A 24,211-nucleotide genomic window follows, 5' to 3' on the forward strand; every position below is an offset into this window, starting at 1 on the left:
GTATGTTACCGCTATGGACTCTCGCCCAATGAAATTGCTTCGTTGCAGCTATGTGTAATGGACGGTAATGGGCTGTAAAAACGTCGCCTTTGTTTGGCAAGCGCGCTCGCCGTTCGCCATTATGCCTCCAGCCTCATAAATTCGTGCAAAGTTCGACGTCATTCCACACACGTGAATGACGCACAGAGTAATTTGACTTCTGATTGAGTCGATACGGACTATCAGGCCGCAGAGACCAGCGCGGGGTTAAAGGTTAGCACAAGCGCGGAACCGCCCGCCCTCCCGGACTCGGTTTACTCCCCGCTTCCCATCCCATCGCGCTCCGGTTGGCGTTTTATTGCGGCGCTCAAGATGTACTATCCCATCAAGAGGTGCTGAGTAACCTGAGCGTTGATCTGCTCCTGGGCCAAAGTGGGACTCGTGAGAATAACGTTATTGATCCGGAATGGCGCAGGCGTAACAAACGCCACTTGTAGATGCTGGGAAAGCAGCGTATACATTAGAGGTAAAAGAGCTCTAAAATCATCCGGTGGAGCGATTGCCGTTGTGACTTACGGGCCCGCTCGCAGATCCGCAGATAAGACATTTGTTATCATTTGCCCGCCGAGGACTTTGACCCGTGCAGAGAGCTCGCGACTCGGTGTAGAATACAAGAGGCGTTTGAGTGCTGCGGGATATTCAATCTGCCAGACGAGGCCCGGCTTTTATTAGTTTCTAAATTATTGAAGCGGCAGGCCGGGCCGGTTTTGTTGGCTTGCAGGAAAGCGACTCCATAAGGATTGGGTCTGAGTGATTTTTGAAAAGTAATCGAATTGTTTTTTTTTTCCCCTTCGGTAATTGCGATTGAACATGCAATTACCTTTTCAACTATTGATTATGTCGTATAAATTGAAATAACAGCACTATATCAGCTAGCACATTCCAGTGTATGCTAGCAAAAAACATTTTCTCTTAATTGGTCTAAAAAATATTGTTTTTTAAAAATAAAATACTCTTTTTTTTATTATTATTATTATTTACAACCAATTATTTATCTTTGATCATCTATCTATGCCAGCAACATATAGTGACACGCAGGACAATTAACCACCTTCTGTTAATTAACCACCGACTGTCTGGAGGTGAAACAAGGCAACAAATAATTTTCTGTTTGCTGACAAAGTTTGATCGTCGCTCAATGGGATGTTGCAAAAATGGCAGGAAAATCAAGCTCATTAATCCTATTAAAATGCATCTCAAAAATTGTAATTATAATGGTTGTTTATGGTCCAAAATCTGGACAATGATTATTTTTGTACACAAAATCCCTCACGTCCAGCTGCAATCACATGGGAATGTCAGAACGGTTGCGTTTTGAAATGTTTAAATCATCTACTGGAAATTTCAGCTCCCCTAGTGTTTTTTTTTTCCCGTTAATTGTTTTATATCATAAAAAAAAAAAAAAAAAAATCAAAGGAATGTCCATAATTTGTAACATAACGCCACAAGGGTTAAATAAGACGATTTGACTGCGCGTTTTTTCTGTCCATAATAATTGCCAATGTATCAAATCGAGACTCCGTATACGCAGATCGTTAAAATCAGGTGATTCGTACTCAGGAGCAAAAAAAAAAATGAGATCAGGACATCCTTAATAATGATAAAACTCTCCTAAAAAGGTTGCCATACAGCAGACACAATCCCTTGCTGTTTAATCACGCCGGTGCGCTACTGTCCCTTTAAGAAAACGGAGCCCCGGGTTTGCCCCCTCCCTGTTCTCCCCACCCACTCGCCGAGGCTCTCCGCTCCATATGGCTTCCTCCCATCGTCCGGGCTGTCGCCAGCAGCAGCAGCAGCAGCAGCGGCGGCGACAACGACGCCTCGCTCGCCATCGGCCCTGAGGGAGGAGGCGGCTCCCGTCGTAGTACCGTAGTAGTGGCGCCGAGCTTCCTGATGGGGCGGCGTCAGAACCGAGGGGGGCTGACATCTTGACATCCGGACTTCCCTTTTGGAGATCCGTCGCTTCGGTCCGTCCGTTTGTCCGTCCAGGTCTGCAGCTGAGTCAACGGCGTGTGAGGCGGGTTGGGGGGGAGGGCACCGGGTTGGGGGGGGGGATCCTCTTGTCACTTGTCAGGGTTCTCAATGTGCTGCTTGCCGGAGGTGGGCCCGGTGTGTACGTTGCCTATTGTGCACCCCTCAGCACATCCATTATTAGCGGGGGGGGGGGGGGGGGGGGGGGGGGGCAAGAGCGGGAGGGGAGTCCCACGGGCGCATTGAAAGGCAACACACACACTCAGCCTCCACTACATGTCTTTTGAACGTGCGTGTATGTGTGTCACCCGCCATCCGCCCACCCTCCTCTGTCTGTTTGTCTCCCCGCCCCACCCCGCCCCGCCCCGCCCCGCCCCGCCCCTTACTCACCCAGCCTCGCCTCTGTCTCATCAATCCAACGGCGCAGGACCCGCTTGCTCGTCGGCCGGCTACCACAAGGCGGATGATGAGATGTCCGGCACCACGTCGCAGGCGGAGCCCGTAGACGCCACGGCGCGCGCCGTGCTGCTCAACCGGCCCCAGACCACCAAGTTCTGCGACAACCACGTCAGGTAGGCCCGCGAGGCGACTACGCGGGAATTCTACTTCCTCAAAAAAAAGTCTACACACCTTGTGACATCTTGGACATTTTGAAGTGAATTCAATTAGTGAGACCGCACACCTGTAACAATTTAGTGCGTCGGATGAACTGCATTGAAAGTTCTAGTAGGCTTTCATGACGACGCAAACTGTGGTCTGACGAGCGACTATAACGCGATCAAAAAAATGAATGAAACTGATCGATATCGAAGGAGCTTTCGAAGTAGATCAAAATGTCATATTATAAACATTTAATATTTCTTTCATTTAATATTTCGTCTCGTCTGGTGTGCCCAACATGCGGCACGGGGGCCATTTGCGGCCCGTCGTCCACATTTTTGTGGCCCTCTGCATGTACTAAAAATATATTTTCACATGGGCCGCAATGCTTTTTAAAAAAGTAGAAAAATGTTTTGATGGTACGAAAAAAATACCTCATCACGTTTAATTCTTTATCGGAAAAGGAACCTTCAGAGGGCCAGTATATTTCGCATTGTCACTCACCTTTCAAGGTCAACAGAATGTTGTGTGCTATGTCTATGTAAATATGACTGCTGCCATTGAAAGATTGACTTCCATTCTTTAGTTACACTTGCATGTAGGTAACAGCTGTGTTGTGTGAAAACACTGCCATCCAATGGTCACAGTTATCACTACAGCCAGGTAATTATTCAGTCAGGTTCTAATAAATATATATTTGGGTGAAAAATGGCTACGTTCAAAATATTGTGACCCCCGAATACAGTTTTAATAGACTTTTCCTGAGGATTATTTTTTACTAATATCAGCTGATTAAATCAGCGAAGCAATTAATCAGAAGTTAAATGAAGCCTATTTGAAGTTCTAGTAGGCTTTCCTTTTGGCAGTTTTTCTGAAAGTTAGAGCGGTGCCATTTCATCTCCTAACTACAGTGATAGTGGCAAGCAAGTTTTTTTTTTTTTTTTTTTACTTCTTTTTCAATTGAGGTTTAAAGCTTATAGATCACATGAATAGTGTCCACAAGTTGTAAAGGCGCGCGTCAACGGGGGTGTGTAGACTTTTTCCGTGCAGCATGTTCATTTGTCATCATTATTTCCTACTAAAAAGTACGCGAAGGCGTCGGAGAGAAAAAGACGGCAGTCGTACAAGTAGATAAGAAGGCGATTTAATCGCTCATCCATTATGTGGTTATTTGCGGAGGTCCCAAAGGTGACAGGCTCAAAGTCAACCGATGGCCGCGGTTGAAATTTCAGTCGATACGTGATAGGTAACTTATATTTAGGATATTTGTTGATGTTGAATCTTTTTTTGTGTTTTCATCTAATATTTTTGCAGGGTTAGGTTTAACATTTTTGGGTGCATTGGAGTTTTTAAAAGGTTTTGTATTTTTTGTTTTTTTTATAGTATTATATGTCTGCTTTTTTCAAGGTTTTATATTTTGTGTTATTATTTTCATATTTTTTATATTTGATTTTTTTTTCCCACTGTTTTCACAGGTTTTTGTTTTTTCATTTATATACACTAATTTCTCATTTGATATTTTTTTCGTAATTTCTTTGAATTGATACTATTTTTATTTGATTTTTTTTGTAATTTTATTTTTTATCATGATGTATTTTATAATATTTTATAGCATTTTTTAAAGCATTTTATTTTTCTAATATTTATTCTAGTATTGATATATTTCTTACCACTTTTTTGCATTTTAGTCCAATTTTGAATATATTTTAGATACTTTTTCGTATTTGAAACTTCATTTCTATTTTATAGTTTTGTTGTAAAATTAGTTTTTCTTTTCTGTCATCTACCTTTTGTATTTTACAATATTTTATAGATAGTTTATGATGCATTTATTGTTTTTATATACATTTATTTAATCTTATTTTTTTCCTATTATTTTTGTAGTATCCCAATTTTTTTTAGATTTGTTTTTGCTTTTTTTGACGTTTACTTTTTGTATCTTTCAATATTTTACGATATAATTCACACATGTATAGTCTTGATTTTTCAGATAATTTTTGTAATGTGCTTATTTTTTTTTTTTACGATTTTTTCAATGTTATTTAATTGATAACTTCATTTCTTTCGCTTTATCGCAATATTCGTTTTTTGTGTTTTTGCTTTTGCTATCCAGCTTTTGTCAACATATTTTAAGCGCCATTTCTGTGGCTCCCAAATCCTTGACACGTTTTTTTTTACGATATCACTGCAACTGATATCCCAGAAATGATTCCCAGTTTCCTGTCCGGGAGCCACCATATTGGAGTCATCGCGTTCATTTGCCATGATAGAGCATAAGTGTGCATTAGCGGGGCCGCTCGGTACACATGTCCGGCATTTTGCAAGCAGCTGCGCGCGGCGGGAGCCAAGCTCTCCCGCTGCTCTCTTCTGTTTTTGATAAAAACAATCCAGGCGTTCTTAAGTTAATACTTAAGTTAGCGGGAGAAAAAAAAAGACACAGGTGTGGGGGGGTGGGATTTTTTAACGGATAGTAAGTGCAGGAAAGCAGCACTAATGCACATGTTGCATAAAAAGGGGCCGCTGTGAAATATGGAGCTGCAGATAAAAGCTCCCAGCGTTTAATCTAAATCAATACGCCGATTGAAGGGTTTCAGGAAGACCTGCGCCGCTGCCTTTTCGAACCCTAATGCCATTAGGGCGGCCCCCGAGAGCTCAAGATTCTTTTTTTTCGGCTAATGGTGACGCTCGTAGAAAATGCGGCCGGCTGCGAGTCACCGCTGTAGCTCAGCTTCTCATTGATAAATGACGTAAGAGACAAATGCTCAAAAAATATGTGAGAAAAAAATATAAACGTAATTAAACCCTTAATTAATCCACTTTTTTTTTCTAGTCGTACAGCCGCTTTATTATTATTATTATTATTATTATGGGTGCAAAAAATACACAGATTTTTGCAGAAACACGTGAAAGTTCATGATGGAAAAAATGAAGCTTCATGAAGCAATTGTGATATTTTTTCACTCCTCTAGGTGGTGCTTTTAGGTTAAAGATAAAGGCTAGAGCAATGAAAATTTCTTATATTTCCACTGCATGTTTAAAGCAATTGTGAAGCTAAAAAAAAAATCACAAGTGCTTCATGAGGCTTCGTTTTCCCATCACTGGTGAAAATACAAACAGATTAGAATAGCTATCTTTAAAAAATGGGCCGATAAAGTCCGATTAACAATCAATCAGTCGATTAAGATACAAGTAGCCGGCTGATACTTGACCACTCGAGATGGCAGCCGATACTAATCGAAATGACAAAGTAGAAGGGTTAAAATTGTCAGTATTTGAATTAAATTTGACACTTTTGAGGGGGATTTTTTTAAATTAGTGACCTAACACGGCTTAAATTTTGTGTTCATCTGTCATAGTAGTGGTAGTATCGGTACTTGGTATCATATCGTTACTAGGCAAAACTTTAGTACTCATCCTGGTATTGGCTTGAAAAACTAGCGGTTTCGAACAACAGTAATTGATAAATAATTTTAGTACTCGATTAATCGTTTAAAGAACTAAAATAGTCCAAGTCCTGTACAAGTTTTATCAAAAGTACTGGCGGTATCGGTTCTTGGTATCGGGACTACTCAAGAGTTGAGTAATGGTCTCAGTCTGTAAAAAGTGGTATCAAAGAGCCCTGGTTGTAACGTGGAGGGGATTTTGAAATGATTTATTTAGTTTACAGATTTTAAGAGGAAATATTAGGACCAGACAATTAATCAGTCCAGTCCTAATAAAAATATACGGAAAAATGTGCAATTTTTTTTATTTTTTAAATATTTTGTACACCAAATAAACTTCTGCTCTCCTTTTCGCAGAAGCCTGCAAGATAAACTTTCGACTACAGTATAAATGCACTGTATTTATTACCCTATAATGGACACACACAAATGCGCATGAGCCACTAAAAAAAAAAAAAAAAACCTGGAGAGGTTCCTCGCTACCTGTCCAATCTAAAACCCTCAACGAAGGACTTTTTTTTTTTTTTTCTACTTTCCTTGGAGGCCTTTTGCAAGCACTTAAGAAAGCTCTTAGCAGTTGATCCCGATCAATACAAATGATCGACTTGAGATTTTTGCCGGGACGCGGGCTCCGAATTTAGATGAGAAGTTTTTTGCGTAATTATAGGCGGGATCCACGGGGGACGTTTTTGCCTCCGAGGTTTGAAACGGCGGGCGGCAAATGTTGCGGAGTCGGTGAGTTAACGGCAACTCTCTCTCTCTCTTTCTTGTCTTCTCTCCATCTGCCGCGCTTTCTTCTCCTCCCCCTCGGGCGACGCCAGCACCACCAAATATGGCGTCCTGTCCTTTCTCCCCCGCTTCATGTACGAGCAGATCAGGAGGGCCGCCAACGCCTTCTTCCTCTTCATCACGCTCATGCAGGTAAGAGTCAACATTTCAAGAGTCCATTTTTTTTTTTTTTTCATGTCCATGTCGGTTCACATATGTTCTAAGAGATTGTTTTTGTGAGATATATTTGTGAGATTTTTTGTTTTTATTTTTCTGCCCCTTACCATAGTGAGTTTGTTACAATTTTTTTTGTTTTTTTATATATTTATGGTTGTTTTTTATGTTTACTTTTTTGCCACTTTTGTTTCATATATTAGCTTTTCAACTTTTTTATTTTAATCATTTTATCATTTTTTTTTTTATTCCTTCCATTTAATGTATTTTTTTTATTTTGCTGTTTTTTATTATTAGCGTTTGTGTATTGTTTGTATGATTCTGATCTTTTACATTTATTTCTAACTGGAATGTATTTTTAATTTAGTTTTTGCTAGTTTTTGACTAATGTGTTTTTGACAGTTTTATCAATTTTAATATTTCTTTATTTTTTTTCAAAATATTTCTACTTTTATTCTACTTATATTTTAAACTTATATTTTTTATTTATTATTTTGTTTACCATACTTTTTTGGTTGTTGTTTTTTGGATTTATTTTACACCTTTGTTTTATATTTTTATACTATATATATATTATATATTTATTTTACATTTAATATTTGCCTTTTCCGTTTTACTGTTTTATCAATTTTTGTATTTCTTTTATTGTAGTTTTTGCACGTCAAATTTTTTTGCTTTTTTGCATTTTTTTAACTTACTGTTTTGTCAACATTTGTATTTCTTTTTAGATGTAGTTATTTGCCACTATTTTCGTTTTTTTTTATCCCTAATTTTTCTTCATTGTCAGTATTTGTGTTTCTGTTTTTTGTGTACAATTTTATGTTTTTTGCTGCTACTTTTTTGTGTATGAATTGTTGTCAGCTATTGTATTTTTTTTTGTAGTTTTTTGTAGTCTTCCTTTATCGTTTTTTTATTAGTTTTCCTTTCCCCTATCATGTTTGCCTTTCCCGCACTGATCATTTCTTACGAATATTTTCGTTTGTTTAATTACCCCGGGTGTACCTAAAATTTGTCCTCGCCCCCTCCCCCATCAGCAAATCCCCGACGTGTCCCCGACCGGTCGCTACACCACGCTGGTGCCGCTCATCTTCATCCTCACGGTGGCCGGCATCAAGGAAATCATCGAGGACTACGTGAGTACCTCGCCGCCGAGCTCGCCGCCGCCCTTCGCCGGCGCTAAAAAGCGTCTCGCCGTTTGTCGCCACGCAGAAGCGACATAAAGCCGACAACACGGTCAACAAGAAGAAGACCACAGGTATGCGCTGATAAATTAGCCTTTCCTCCGCGCATGCGGTTTAGTTTTCCCTGGGCCGTTGTGCGTCGCTCATTAGACACTTTGCTATGAATAGTGCATGAGAGCTCTTCTCTATAGGCTGACTGACAGCTGCTGTTGTCCTTCCTGTCTGGCAGTGTTGCGTAACGGAGCCTGGCAGACCATCATCTGGAAGCAGGTAGCGCCTCGTGCCGTGCGGGAAACAAACAAATAGAAAAAAAAATCTAGTGTAGTGCTATGAGTACCGTATTTTCCGCACTATAAGGCGCACCGAATTTTAAGGCGCACCCTCAATTAATGACATATTTCAAAATGTTTCCCCCATATAAGGCGCACCGGATTATAAGGCACACCCGCAGTTAATGACATATTCAAAAACTTTTTCCGTATATAAGACGCACCGGATTATAAGGCACACACGCAGTTAATGACATATTCTCAAACTTTTTCCATATATAAGGCGCACCCTCAATTAATGACATATTTTCAAACTTTTCCATATATAAGGCGCACCCGCAGTTAATGACGTATTTTCAAACTTTTTCCATAGATAAGGTGCACCGAATTATAAGGCGCACCCTCAATTAATGACATATTTTCAAACTTTTTCAATCACAAGATAGTAATACTCAAAGTAATAACAATAATAACTCTCAATAGCATAATAACTCAATGTCAATATGAGCAACCTTGTTCAACTGTAAACACACAAAAGAAAACGTTAAAGCTGACTTTATCAGTTCGTTCCCCATCTACGAATCCCAATCTCAATATCGATCCATATATAAGGCGCACCATGAGCTTTTTAAAAAAAAATCCGGCTTCTAGGTGCGCCTTATAGCACGGAAAATACGGTAATATAACAGTTGCTTACTGAATAGTGAGTCACTGTTTTCATGTAGTATAGTAAGCCCATTGCTATTTTGCACATTTTTTTTTCAATCAAAGCTGTTTTTTTGTTTAGTTGCAATTCCACTTTCATGCCCTAGATGGCAGCCCTTTGTTGGGTTAACACGAGGGGGGTATTCAAAGGGATAGTGTGTAAGATTGAGATTTAGCAAGAGGTGCTGCAGGTACTGCATTTACCATGATCCGTAACAAACATGGCCGCCTCCGGAGAAGTACCCCACTCCCCATGTAATATAATTTAATGATAACTCGACTTATGATTGTTTTTAGAACATATATATATATATATATAAAAAACAACTGTAGATTCGCTATATTTTTGACATCTTAGGCATGGTTATTATTATTTGTTTGGAAAAGGAAAAGGAAGATTTGTTTGTATTTCTTGCTATTGTTCTTCGTGTGATGCCGTGTTGATATTTCCTTCCTTGCACACGTCAAGAATAAAGCCTCCTCAAGGGGACAATTTGCTTCTCAAGTATGCGAGCACGCTCCGTCTCGTCCAATTAAAAGAGGGATTAGGCAATGTACTGCTGTGCCGGCTGTCACTTGATGTCATCATTAATGGCCGTGCTCTAATTCCCTCATTTTTCATACGTCCGCCTCCCCACCTGGGATTCCTCATACGGTTGCCGTGCCGACCGTCAGGTGGCAGTGGGAGACATCGTGAAGGTGACCAACGGCCAGCACCTACCGGCCGACATGGTGATCGTGTCGTCCAGGTCAGTGCGGTCATAAACGGCGAAATTGTGATGCGGTTTTTGAAAATACGACTCCGCCCGCGGTCCACAGTGAACCTCAGGCCATGTGCTACACGGAGACCTCCAACCTTGATGGTGAAACCAACCTGAAGATCCGACAGGTATAAGAAACTCTTTTTTGGAGTGACTGAAAATTAACAAGATTTTTTTGTCAAAAAAAAAAAAAAATCTATTATTATTACGTGAATTCATTCACTGCCATTGACGGCTAAAGACGTCAAAACACCCTTTTTTGGTGACATTTTTTTAATGTGTTAATCAGGATTCTTTTAATTGTGGTTTGTGTTGATTCGCAGGGTCTCTCGCTCACAGCGGGCATCCAGACGATTCAAGACCTGACGTCCTTATCCGGCGTCTTGGAGTGCGAAGGTCCCAATCGGCATTTGTACGACTTTACCGGCACGTTACGGCTGGAGAACCAAAAGTATGACATCACGCACGTACACACTGGGTTGTAGGGTTGGGTGAGTAGCGATACCAAGTATGGGTATCGAGCCGATACCTGGCCTTATGTCATGGTATATGTCACGAAGTATAATTGAATGAAATTTGACATTTTTGTGTTTCGTTTAGAGACCGAAAATTGTCCAAATCTTGTCCAAATTTTGGATATCAAAAGTACTAGTGGTATCGGTACTTGGCACTCGGAAATGTGTCGGTGAATAAGCTTGAGTACTGGGTATAAAAAGTGGTATTGTACATCCGATGATCAGTATTTTTGATAATCGGTTAAAGACCCAAATTTGTCCAAATTTTGTGTATCAAATGTACTATTGGTATCAGTACATGGTATCGTATGGGTGACTAGGCCCAACTTGAGTACTTGGACTTTTATTGGTCTGAAAACAAAGTAGTATCAAACATCCCCAACTGATCAGTAGTTTTGATAATCAATTCATCGTTTAAGAGACCCAAATTGTCCAAATCCTGTCCAAATTTTGTCTGTCAAAGGTACTAGTGGTAGGGCTACTTGGAATCATATCGATGACTTGAGTACTTGGACTGCATTGATCTGTAAAAAAGTGGTATTGAACATCCCCAACTGATGAGTATTTTTGATAATCAATTAATCGTTCAGAGACCTTAAATTGTCCAAATCTCGCCCCAATCTTGCATATCAAAAGTACAAGTGGTATCGGTACTTGGTATCGTATCGGTGAATAGAACTGACTTGAGTACTTGGACTGGCATTGGTCTGAAAAAAAGTGCTACTGTACCCAACAAATCAATATTTTTGATAACCGATTCATCGTTGACAGATTGTCCAAACGCTGCTCAAATTGTGCGCATCAAATATACTACTGGTATCGGTTCTCGGAATCATATCGGTATTAGTACTTGGAATCGTATCAGTGACGAGGCACTACTTAAGGACTTGGACTGGTATCGGTCTGAAAAAAAGTGGTATCCAACATCCCCAGTTGATCATTATTTTTTTTTGTTCAAAAATGTTCAAATTTGTCGTATCAAATGTATAATTGGTATCAGTACTTGGTATTGATATCGCTAGCTACTCGAGAAGAATATTCATACTGGTATCAGTCTGAAAAAAAAATGGTATCGAACATTGCTACTGGGTCGCTTTGCATAATGACTTCCCCCTTCTCAGAGCTGCTCCTCTGGGCCCGGACCAGGTTTTGCTCCGTGGCGCCCAGATCCGGAACACCCAGTGGGTGGTGGGAATCGTCGTCTACACCGGCCACGACTCCAAACTCATGCAGGTAAACCGCAACCGAGCCATTTTGCGTGGGGGTTTCTACTCGAGACGTCTTTTTGTCCGAAAAGAACTCCACCAAGGCGCCCTTGAAGCGCTCCAACGTGGAGCGGGTGACCAACATGCAGATCCTGGTGCTGTTCGGGATCCTGCTGGTCATGGCTTTGGTCAGCTCGGTAGGAGCCGCCATCTGGAACAGGCAATACACCGAGGAAGCGTGTTGGTATCTGTCCCGACAGGGTGAGCCTCGATTCGGACGCTTCTTGACACTTTCGTCCAGGGCGAGCTTGAATTTTTTGTTGTTCTCCGAATCCAGGCGATATCTCCACCAACTTTGCGTACAACCTGCTGACCTTCATTATCTTGTATAACAACTTGATCCCCATCAGCCTGCTGGTCACCCTGGAGGTGGTCAAGTTCACGCAGGCTCTCTTCATCAACTGGGTATGCGAGCGGTTACATATTTTAATATTGCGTGTTTACGAGCGGGTTTAGCATTCTTTTTTCTGTTGCCAACAAACTATAAAGCATTAAGCTAGCACCTCGGCGTCAGATTTGGAGCCGGAAAATAGCATTGTTGGACTTTTTCAGGACGTGGAGATGTACTACGCCGAGACGGACACGCCAGCGATGGCTCGAACGTCCAATCTGAATGAGGAGCTGGGCCAGGTTCGTATTCCACATTTGGAAGTGTGTGTGTGCATATATATATATATATATATATATATATATATATGTGTTTCTTTGATTATTGTTATTTCTCTTTCCTTCACAGGTGAAGTATCTGTTTTCCGACAAAACGGGAACGCTGACCTGCAACGTTATGCACTTTAAGAAGTGCACCATAGCAGGAATCACTTACGGGTAAGCGTTTTTTTTTTTTTTTTTTTTAATTTCTTCGCTTTTAGACCTTCGGTTCCCTCTAATTGTTGACTAATTCTCAACTCTCCGCTCATTAATTCAACTGACTCGTTTGATTTAACTCCGGCATGCTTGACGGGAGCCAACTAATCAACTCACCCACTTGATTTCCCCTTTCGCGACCTCATTCATTACCGCAGCCACTTCCCCGATCTCGACTGCGATCGCTCCATGGAGGACTTCAGGTGAGTCGGGCCGCCGCCGCCATTTCCGTCTGTCGGCCTTTCTGCCGTTTTTCTGCACGTTTTTTTTTTTTTTATTATTATTATTATTAAATTTTCGCTCCAAAAGCACGAGCTGGCGAAGCCCCTCAGTCCATTTGTTTGCTTTCCTTCTCGATAGCAATCTGCCCTCCAGCAGCAACAACTCCATCGAGTTCGACGATCCGGCTCTCATCCAGAATATTGAAAAAGGCCACGTAAGTGTCGCCTTTAAAGCAAACCCATGTCACACAATTTACATTGAAATGTATTATGATTTTCCTCACTTATTCTATCCGTGAACAAATAATTAGCCATGCAATTTACTTGGCCATTATCGGTTCTTTTCAAAAAATCAACGCTTCCTTGTTTATTTTCACCTTATTATTTTTTTTTTACACATCACTTTCTCCCCAAATGAATTTTGCCGAAAAATGGACCGATTTTTGCTTGTTGTCTGTCTATAATTTAAATACTAAAGGACAAATATTCTGCCTTTAATTCATATCGTTATTTCGGCAAGTGTTAAGAGACCAAAAATAACTTATTTTATGAATTAACTATAAATACTTGTGTGTTTGTGTGTGTATAAATGTATAATTCATTCATAAATTACGTTTTTTTTGGTCTATATATATATATATATATATATATATATATATATATATATATATATATATATATATATATATATATATATATATAATATTTTTTGTAATACATCTAACTTTTCAGCAGTAAAAAGGTATTTTTTTGTGTCCATAATTATTTTCATAATTAAATTATTTTTCATTTATAGCCAGTATCATTAAAAACACAATTTTACGCTTGCTGCGGACCGAAAATGACGTTATTTGTGCAGACTAACGTGGGACTAACGTTTAGTTACGTCGCACCTGTTGGTCATGTGACGTTTTGACTGAGCATTCATTTTCAGTTTTTTAAAAGTATTAATTATTTGTGAAAATCAATTGAGTCATCAAATTCATTATAGACAGAATAATTTTCTTACCGCTGAAAAATTGTAAATTGGTGGACTATCCCTTTAAAGCGACTATTTTTCTTTTCTATAATTTTTCTTATGCCGTTTTGTATGTATGTTCTCTTTGCAGATGAGTTATGGTCATTTTTTTAATTTAATTTAATACTTTAGCACGGTATACCTAATGAAAATTTTCTGGCCATTGCCAATAATTTAACTGGCATTTTGATTTAATGCAACATTTGCACTATGCACTTAAGCTAATTACTTTATCCCCATTTTTCTGTTGATTTGTGATTTTCTTCATTGCAAATAATAATAATTGATTTAACTTCATGATATGGCACTTGGCAACCAGAATGTAGTAAAATAAATATTTTTATGATCATTTTTATAGCGTTTGCGGAGTATGGATCAAGCTGTACGATTGAGCTATTTTGATCCTTTTTTTTTCACCGGCTGTCGCTTGAAAATGACATCACAGTTGCTCAGGTAGCAACCAATCACGGCTCACCTCCGTTCTGAGTTCGCTCAGGTGACTTTTGCAAGCTGAGCTTTGATTGGCTGTTGAGTAATGTGCTTGGCAGCTGGTAGATTTAGCAAGATGGTAGATTTTGCGGCTTAATTTTGATCCTACAAACAAACGTTCATCAGAATGCCGATTTTGAAGGAGCGGGACCTCATAGAACATTTTGGGCTTGACTTCCTCCACAGCCGACGTCCCCCCAGATCTGCGAATTCTTGACCATGATGGCCGTGTGCCACACGGTGGTACCCGAGCGCGACAACAACCAGATCATCTACCAGGCCTCCTCGCCTGATGAGGGCGCTCTAGTCAAGGGGGCCAAGGGACTCGGATTCGTCTTCACCGCCCGAACGCCGGACTCGGTCATCATCGAGGCCGTGAGTCCCTAACTCGGACCCCGACCCGCTCGGAACCGCGCCGGAGTTGACCTTGCGTGTTTCTGTTCCAGAGAGGGAAGGAGATGAGCTACCAGTTGCTCAACGTCTTGGAATTCTCAAGGTATTCTTTGTGTTTACGAAATAAAAGACTGTTTTGAACCTCAAACTTTTTTTTTTTTCTCATCCTAGTAACCGCAAGCGCATGTCCGCCGTGGTGAGGACGCCGAACGGGAGGCTGAGGCTCTATTGCAAAGGAGCGGTATGTTCCTCCTCATTTTTGACAGCCTTATCAATACCGATATCGGTCGTTAAAAATTGATACTGGTTCAGCTGCCATTTTTAGACCGCTCCCTCCCAATATTTTGATTTCAAACAAGTGACAGAAGACCCACGGGAGACACATTTGACTCACTCTTAGGAGTATGTTGAAAAGTGATCAGTAGCAACAGCAAACGTGTCACGCCGGTTCCATCAAAATGTGCCGGTTTGATTTACCGTATTTTCCGCACTATACTTTTTTTTATACTACTATTTCAAAAAAAAAAAAAAAAAAGCTGATGGTGCGCCTTATAATCAGGTGCGCCTTATATATGGATCAATATTGCGATTGGGATTCGTAGATGGGGATGAAGTGATAAAGTAAGCTTTACCTGTTTCTTTTGTGTGTTTACAGTTGAGCAAGGTTGCTCATATTGACATTGAGTTATTATGCTATTCAGAGTTATTATTGTTATTACTTTGAGTATTACTATATTGTGATTGGAAAAAGTTTGAAAATATGTCATTAATTGCGGGTGTGCCTTATAATCTGGTGCGTCTTATATATGGAAAAAGTTTTAAAATATGTCAGTTGAGCGTGCGCCTTATAATCCGGTGCGCCTTATATATGGGAAAAGTTTTAAAATATGTCATCAATTGTGGGTGCGCCTTATAATCTGGTGCGCCTTATATGTGGAAAAAGTTTTTAAAATGTCATCAATTGAGGGTGCGCCTTATAATCCGGTGCGCCTTATATATGGAAAAAGTTTTAAGATATCCGGTGCGCCTTATATATGGAAACTGTTTTAAAATATGTCATCAATTGAGGGTGTGCCTTATAATCCGGTGCGCCTTATATATGGAAAAAGTTTTAAAATATGTCATCAATTGAGGGTTCGTCTTATAATCCGGTGCGCCTTATATGTGGAAAAAGTTTTAAAATGTCATCGATTGAGGGTGTGCCTTATAATCCGGTGCGCCTTATATATGGAAAAGGTTTTAAAATATTTCATCAATTGAGGGTGTGCCTTATAATCCGGTGCGCCTTATATATGGAAAAAGATTTAAGAATACGGGAGACGATGAGACGAGATCTTCTCGATATATACTGCATATATATACTACACTATATACTACATAATACCCATACTGCGTGTATTTCAGGATAACGTGATATTTGAACGCCTGACCGAGGACTCGCAGTACAAAGAGGTGACCATCGCTCACCTGGAGCAGTTTGCAACGGAAGGTAAGCAAGGCGCAGAGGTTGGAAGGTTTTTTTGGTTTGTTTTGTTTTTTTCCGCTGCTTTTCCTGAGGCGTTTCCATCCATTCAGGTCTGAGGACTTTGTGTTTTGCCTACGTGGACCTGCGGGAGGACGCCTACCAGGAGTGGCTGAAGGAATACAACCGCGTCAGCACCGTGCTCAAAGACAGGGCGCAAAAACTGGAGGAGTGCTATGAACTACTGGAAAAGGTCTGGCCAAGTTGATATCAAACTGTTTTTTGTAATGATAGTGGTTTCTGATATCAGTATTTTCATCTTTAAAGTTTCAGTTTTAAAGTTTGCAATATTCTGTATCGGTATTGATATCAACTCACTTTGAAGCATTGATATTTGGAGTGGTATTGGGGAAACTAGACCACTTTTTTTTCAGACCAGCAGTACTCAACTGAGTCACGATACCAAACAATGATATCACTAGTAGTTTTGTTTCACTAATACTTATCATTATTTTGAAACACACAAAATGTATGATGTTTTTTTTTAATCAGTCAAATTATCACCCCACATCACAATCCGGGATTCATGATACCACTTTTTAAGACCGATACCTGTAACGATAATACTTGCACTCTTAAAAATAAAAATCTCCCAATTAACAATGGCAGATCATTTAAAAAAAAATACTGCCTAATTCATAACAATCTTCTGATCTTCTGATTTGAAATTTTTAGTAGCGAGTAACGATACCTTGAAGTAAACTCAGGTATTGCTCTGATACGAAACTTGGTATCAGTGTGGGCCCATCCCTCATGGCTCCTGTGGCAAATTGCAGGATTGGCATCTACATTAAGAGCCACTTTTTTACTTGGCTTTTTAAAAGAAAAAAAAAAAAGCTATCAGTCTTGGTATCGGGGATACAGCCTCCTTTTTATATGAAATATTTGTTTTCAGCACCCCCTAACTAGCGCAACAAAAATAAAATCATAGATTTTCCAAAGGAGTGTTCCAGTTAATTTGCTCTTTATTTGAAAATAAAATGCCCTGCTGCTGTAAAGTCTCACATATTCCCCAAAGTGTGCTACACTCTCTTGGTCTCTTGTAGTAGTTAAGAATATCAGAATCGGTATCTTCCCTTGTCACGTTTAGAGAGTGACAGTTTGCGGCGCATAGCAAGATGCAGAATTCCCGACGACCAGCAGGTGGTGCACTTGCTACACCTGCAAGATAAATTGTGTGCTCAGCTATTTAAGCGCCGTAGGTGGCAGGCGGATTTGGAGTTGAGAGGAGGGAAAAGGCGGTAAAAAAGAGGAAGCAGGAGGAGAAGGAGTGCTCTGACTGGGTGACCACAAGGCTAATTAACCCCCCCCCCCCCCCCCCAATAAAAGTAGAGTCAACAACACAGCAGTGTTAGCACGCAGGGAGTGTTTGAGTGTACGTGGGAGTGTGTCTAATAAGCATACATGTGCGTTTAATTGCTGAGCAAATTCAAGGAAAAGTGGAAGGAGAGGAATTTTTGGCATCCCGGTCACGGGGCGTCCAAAAGAGCCCCTCGTCTCAACGGTCCCCGTCGTCATAATTGGAAGCGAATGATGTTCTTGGCGTGACGGGAGCGCTCACAAACACACAAGCTGTCCCGCTCAATTTGTACTTGGACAGTCACACTTAACGGACAGAAAAATCCGCAGGAAGCTATTACGGGCGTTTCGATACCGTTGCACATGTACGGTAATCAAAACCAAGTTCGAAAAACAAATCGATGAAACGGGACCGAAATATTGAAAAACTGCGATATCAGCAATGGTATCAGCTTTAATATGAGACTGAGGCTCGTATCTTTCATACCAATACTAATATCAGAAACAGATAGCAAGTAAATACAGAACTGTATATGGTCATGCCCGATACCAATGTCGATACTGGTAGGTAATATCAACTTAAATGTAGTGGACTGGTATCAGTCAATAAATAAAATCAATATCCAATTTCATTCTCTTGTCCTCATTCATTTGTATCCATATTTGTCTGAGCAAGACCGAAAAGTGAATTGCATCCCGCGAGACATCTATGAAAAAGCCAGGATGTCCTCGACCGAGCACATTGGAACCTGATTGAGAAGTTCGAATGAGTCAAACGATAAAGACCAAAAACTAATGTCCACTGTAGTGGACAGTGGACACAAATAAATAAGAGGCTGGGTTTCAGGATTTGTTGCTCATATAAACGTTTTACCATTTTTGTGACATGTGATATCAATTAAGTATAACTGGTATCGTCACTGTTTTACCCCAGAATTTGCTACTGTTGGGCGCCACCGCCATAGAAGATCGTCTCCAGGCCGGCGTCCCCGAAACCATCGCCACGCTGATGCGGGCTGACATCAAGATCTGGGTCCTCACCGGAGACAAGCAGGAGACGGCCATCAACATCGGTAAGAGGAGATATCGCCGAGCGTTTTTCTCTTTGGCGTCATCTCGACGTGGACGCGTGGTCCTCAGGCTACTCCTGCCGCCTGGTGACGCACGGCATGTCCCTCATCGTCGTCAACGAGGACTCCTTGGACGTGAGTACCACCTCGCTCGTCCTCTCTTTTCTCTCGGCGTTGTGTACGGTTGCCGTGGGAACCGGGGCGCGGTCCAGATGGGCGGGCGGTGCGCTTTGTGCGCTCACAGGTAATTAAAGTCTCCGGTGTCCCCTGGAGTTCTGGAGACGGCTCCGTCTGTCTTTGTCACGCTTGCGCACACACGCAAGCCGACCAGGCTTTTAACCATCGCTCTTTGTTGGGTTGCGAGTGATTGGTGGGATGATACTGGAATGTTGATACTTTGATACCAACGTTTCTAAGGTTTGATATTTATGCCTATATTTCATAGCCAGCGCTCACTTTACTTGGTTTCCTGTCACAATATAACTATTTATAGTCGGGATCCACAAATACCATTAGGTATCAGGCTGATATTTTGTTTTATTTTTTGAAAGTATCGGTGACTCAAGATGCCTGGCTGTATTAGCTACCGGGTACTTAGTTAAAAAGCATCTGATATTAAGTGCTCCTGAGTAGTAGTTGGTGCTACGCTGCAGCAAGAAAGTTTCATAAATTGACGTTTTATGTGTCCAATATTCTAGCAGTATCGGTATGTGGTATCGGTATCACTTCACTGAGTCAAGATTCAATCTAGTTTCGATCTGAAACGATGATCCTTAATCTTTGTATCAGTTTTCACAATCTGATGTTGATATTGGACAAATATCCAATATCAACCAACTAAACAGTATCAGATTATATCCACTACATTATCAATCAATGATTTTAGCATTCACATACAAGAAGTAACTTTCAGACTTATATTCCTACTATTCATATAGTCATATTTTTTCATTCCTACAGTTGTTTTTGCTAGAATAGTATCTATCAAATATGATCAAATCTCTTGTAACATTTCATACAAAACATGGATCATCCCTGCCGATATTTAATTTATATCATTATTGGACAGTACTTTGCTGCAATATCAGAAGTAGAATAAGTTGTATTGTGACACCCCTATATAAAATGAAAAACATTACTGCTGGTATCATTTCGGATCATTGCTAGTATCAGACAGCTCTTGGCTTCAATGTTAATATTGTATTGAAAGTGGAAAAAGTTGACACTCTTAGGTATCAGTTTGTAATATCGTTGGTAATCATTGGTGTAAGTGACTTTATATTGTTTATATCATACTAAAGTTCGGATTAGTTTTGAGTACTATAAATGGCGATACCACTGATATTAAGCTTCATACTGGTAATTGATAATGTATTGATGTATGTGATTGCATCCTCTTATGTTTGTCAAAACTGATATCGATTAATAGTCTATATATCAGTATTGATATCAGCGATACCATCCATATTAAATTTCATATCATTAGCAAATAACGGTGATAACAGGTTTTCTGACTTATTGTTTTTGTTGTCATTAATGACAATGGTAAATGTTGCATATCAGCTATTTATATAAAAACTGGAATCAAAGTATTGATATGATTGTCTCCTTGTATCACCCGTATCTGCCGGATGACAGCGTTTGCATTATCTGTTTTGTTTTCTCGTCTTGCTTGCGTAATCCAAGATGCCATCATGTGTGACGCTTTGCCCTGAATGTTTTGATTCCTGTCGTGTCTGTCGCACACACACACACACGGACACACACACGCACACACACACACACACACACACACACACACACACACACACACAGGACTCATAAAAAGTAAAAGCTTTGCACCGAATAGCGTGCGAGGCCTCATTTATAGCCCCAATGTGCTAAAAGTGTACATCAAGACGTTTTCTGTTTACATTCACAACTTTCTCACTTCATCACGGTTGTTCCACAGATGACGGATGGCGGCGCGCGCTGCCAGCGTCTTGCCTGACAACCTAATATTTAGCTCATAAAAATACAAAAATGGTGACTCAACGCTTTTGGATCCTAGCGCTTGAAAAACCTGCCTGGGTTTTGATGTAAAACTGACAATTGGAAAATATGCCCTTACGTTACGTTCTCTATGAAGTGCTGCCTTTGCGAATGAAAATTTTGTTAGCATTGTTTACCAAAAAAAAGAAAAAATCCGTCTGCTTCTCAGCCATATTTAGCTGCAGATTCGTCTATTGAATTAGTGTTCGGAGTGGATTATCCCAAATTGAATTTGGCTAACTGTGTTTGCTAGCTTGGTATCGTCCAAAAAAAAAAAAGTAGGGCGATTCCTGATGAGGTTTTTGCTTGTCGTTGTGTGCGTATGTGACACTTCTCCCACTTAAAATAACTTCAAAGTGTGACCTGAACCAGAACTTGCTTCTCATCAGTCACACCTCATGTGTGAGATCCTCTCAAAGTATCAGTGATACCATCCTCTTCCACGTGATACTGTAATCATGGCCGTTTTCCAATAATTGTATTGTCTTTGTCCCAAGTACTGGAAACTCCGAAATAATTTTAAATTGGCACCAATACCAGTACTTGGTATCAATATTGGTATCATTAATGTGAGCCTAATACTCTGTATTGAATTGCTAACAGTGATATTAACCACTTTTTAATGTGTAATGATATTGGTCATGTTAGGTCAGGTTAGTATTTACTTTTGGTATCAGCTATACCAGCCAGTAATCGCTGTTTGTGCTAATCACTGATACCAATACCAAGTACCAATACCATGAGCACTTTTGACAACGTTAAATTTCCATTAAATAAGCCTTTCTCTTCTATATGATATCACATCAACTCTTTGAAAATGTGTGCTGGTTGGCATAAAAAAATACCAACCTCTCTTACTCGATATCATTTTGGTATCACCAATTATTGCTGTCTCTTATTTTTTTTCAAGGCCAATTTTCAGAGTAGTCCCTGATACCAATTCCACCAATACTGTGATAAAAAAAAAAAATCAGGCCGTATCAGCATTGATACTGATACTTTGCATCGGGAGCGTCCAAAATTGCTGATATTTAATCTTGTATCGTTAGTCGCACTCCTCAATATCAATATTGGTATCATGTCATTCGTCCAAATCCCTCATCTTAAAATCAAAATGAAGGAAAAAAAAATATCATCATTATTGGTATCACTGATCTGAATGATTCCGTTACTTATGAGGCTACCTTTCTCAGCGTGGTTATCGGTGCGAACGCCAATCGGAGCAGCAGATTCCTCGAACGCAGCAGCAAGTCCACATCTGTCAGCGCCTTGTCTCCGCGCAGGAAACGGCACCACGCCGCGCGTGCGTGCACGTGTTTATGTGTAAAACGTGCGCGCGCACGCACTTGAGATCCGCTCTCCTCTTCCTGCGCCTTGACGTTAGCGATGCCCGCTGGGCTAATGCCGCTAGCGCCACATGTCCCACACCAGCCCAGATGCCACAGACACTTCTTCCGATTTTCCCACAATCCTTTTCAAAGGCCATTAATCATCCTTACACACACAAACACGCACTTACACTGTATACACACTGTACGTATAAATATGGAGGCCTCTTTGCATTTCATGGCCTTTCATCACCGTTATAAATCTGTGTGTGTTTACATGACTGCTCAACTCTTACCGATACCAAGTACTGATACCACTAGTACTTTTGATACACAACATTTCACCACCAAAAAAACATTGGTTTTATAAGAAGGACCTACATATTACTATACAGAATTTAATATTTTATGAACTTACCGATACCAAGTTCTGATACCACTAGTACTTTTGATACACAAAATTTCACCTAAAAAAATAAAACAGTGACATGTTTTTTTTTTATAGGAGATCTTACATTTTACAATACAGCCTTTTTAATTTTAGTTCATGAACTCACCGATACCAAGTACTGATACCTCTAGGACTTTTCATACACAAATTTTCAACTCCAAAAAAACAGTGACATGTTTTTTAAGGACCTGCATATTACAATATAGCATTTTTTATTGTATTTTCTGATTACTGATACCAAGTACTGATATCACTAGTTCTTTTGCTGCACAAAATTTCTACCAAAGAGCAGCCAATAATAGTATCTGCTGCCATTGTGAGTACAGATACCTTGAAATAATATCAGATGACAACCCAATATTGATACTTGCTAGTAATACGATTCACCCATCCCCAATATCAAATTATTGGTATCTGTATGATGATATTCAGTCTCATTTTTTTTTTGTCAGTATCAGTTTGTGGCTCTCAAACTTATTTTTTACTCGCGCATCCCTATCGGCGATTGGTATCAGCACTGGTGTTATATTTGTCCAAAGAAAGTCATCACAACAGGTCTTATAAAGGGTATCGGTGATAGCAACGTTTTTACTCATCCAAGGTTATCAATGCCAGTAGTCCTGTATCAATTACAGTATGTTATTTGTATCAGTAATAGTTAGCGGTATCGTATCAATCCTAACGGCACTGTCCCATGTTATTGATACCAGCCAAGCTATCACAGTGCATTGGCTTTTGGTATCAGCGTTATCGGCATCGTATCAATCTAACGGCACTGTCCCTTGTTAATGATACCAGCAACAGTATCATAGCGGTAATGTTCGCAGTTGTATCAGTTATTGGTATCAGCGTTGGTGTTGTATTAGTCCAAATAAAGAATGTTGGTTGGCATCCAAACGCTACCAAACCCGCCTCCGTGTCTGGCCTATTTAGGCGTCCAAATATAAGCCTGATCAAATTTAGGGTAGATTGTGCGTGCGTATGTGTGCTTTTCCAGCCTCTTCAAGCTCAGATGAATGCGATAAGTCAATATTTAGTTTGGGGGATTAAAAAAAAAAAAAAAGAAAAGTAAAAAGGCTGCAATCAAATGAGTGAGGCAGACTTTTTCCTCAAGGGAGAGGCGTCTAAAAATAAGCGGTAATTTAGCGTGGGAAAGGTACTTAGTCGGGCAGTCTCGCCTTTGATCCGCGCAAGAAAGCGCGACGGCGGACTTTTGACCGCTTTGTTTGTTTTGGTGCCAACGTGAGTCTTGGCGGAGTTTATTGTTGGCATTACAGAAAAGAATTTTTGCTTCTTTTTTTTTTTAGATACATTCAAAGATGGAGGAATTTCCCGGAAACTTTTTCTTTCACTACACCTTGGGCTAATCCATTGAACGGAGGCGTTCAAACACGCACAGGATGTCCGAAAATTCAACATCAAACGTCTTTAACGGGCAAAAGCGTGAGAAATCGGAGCTATTTTAACGACAGCGCAAAACAAGCCCTCTAATGGGCTCCTCGTTGGGATTATGGGGCTATTAAAGGGGCTCCTGTAGGGCACGCCGGTTGCCGTGGCAACCACAATGTCTTCCAGAAAAAGTCATACACTATTAATTGTCATATACGTAACAGAGATTATAGCGGCCAATGGCAAAATCAGATGGTTTTGGAGTCGGGTCATGTGACCTTCGCAAGCTGTGATTGGTCGGCGCGCGAGCAAATGTGATGTCAGGCGACAGCAAATGGCAAAATGGCCGCCTCCTGAAACGGATCAAAAATAGGTGGATTTTGCTGCTGAATTCATATTTCTCAGTTGAAATATTTTTTTAAGAATCCAAGCATACAATCCAGTT

The 24,211-nt window shown here is 40.3% G+C and overlaps 1 protein-coding gene across 11 annotated transcripts in view; it reads left to right on the top strand.

Moving 5' to 3' along the window:
• Nucleotides 1–24,211, top strand: part of atp8a2 (ATPase phospholipid transporting 8A2) — a 49,291-nt gene that overhangs the window by 6,732 nt on the left and 18,348 nt on the right. For 5 of the 11 annotated variants that reach the window (XR_015863605.1, XR_015863606.1, XM_088401778.1 and 2 more), the window contains exons 2-23: nt 2,405–2,582; nt 6,875–6,974; nt 8,030–8,128; nt 8,205–8,250; nt 8,406–8,446; nt 9,826–9,899; nt 9,970–10,039; nt 10,235–10,362; nt 11,548–11,659; nt 11,724–11,892; nt 11,969–12,096; nt 12,244–12,321; nt 12,428–12,516; nt 12,714–12,758; nt 12,916–12,991; nt 14,470–14,658; nt 14,730–14,779; nt 14,848–14,917; nt 16,081–16,165; nt 16,252–16,391; nt 18,432–18,570; nt 18,638–18,702. Coding sequence is in view for 9 of the 11 variants with exons in the window: in XM_088401778.1 (XP_088257904.1) it covers nt 2,405–2,582; nt 6,875–6,974; nt 8,030–8,128; nt 8,205–8,250; nt 8,406–8,446; nt 9,826–9,899; nt 9,970–10,039; nt 10,235–10,362; nt 11,548–11,659; nt 11,724–11,892; nt 11,969–12,096; nt 12,244–12,321; nt 12,428–12,516; nt 12,714–12,758; nt 12,916–12,991; nt 14,470–14,658; nt 14,730–14,779; nt 14,848–14,917; nt 16,081–16,165; nt 16,252–16,391; nt 18,432–18,570; nt 18,638–18,702 (2,171 nt within the window). In the remaining 2 variants the exon portion in view is untranslated. Of the gene's footprint in view, nt 1–1,776; nt 2,029–2,404; nt 2,583–6,874; nt 6,975–8,029; nt 8,129–8,204; nt 8,251–8,367; nt 8,447–9,825; nt 9,900–9,969; nt 10,040–10,234; nt 10,363–11,547; nt 11,660–11,723; nt 11,893–11,968; nt 12,097–12,243; nt 12,322–12,427; nt 12,517–12,713; nt 12,759–12,915; nt 12,992–14,469; nt 14,659–14,729; nt 14,780–14,847; nt 14,918–16,080; nt 16,166–16,251; nt 16,392–18,431; nt 18,571–18,637; nt 18,703–24,211 lie in introns of those variants that run through there. The other 6 variants (XM_088401781.1, XM_088401782.1, XM_088401784.1 and 3 more) reach the window with 5 other exon arrangements.

Source organism: Hippichthys cyanospilos, chromosome 19 (genome assembly GCF_059441005.1).
Source record: "Hippichthys cyanospilos isolate Australia breed blue-spotted pipefish chromosome 19, RoL_Hcya_1.0, whole genome shotgun sequence".
Taxonomy (NCBI): domain Eukaryota; kingdom Metazoa; phylum Chordata; class Actinopteri; order Syngnathiformes; family Syngnathidae; genus Hippichthys; species Hippichthys cyanospilos.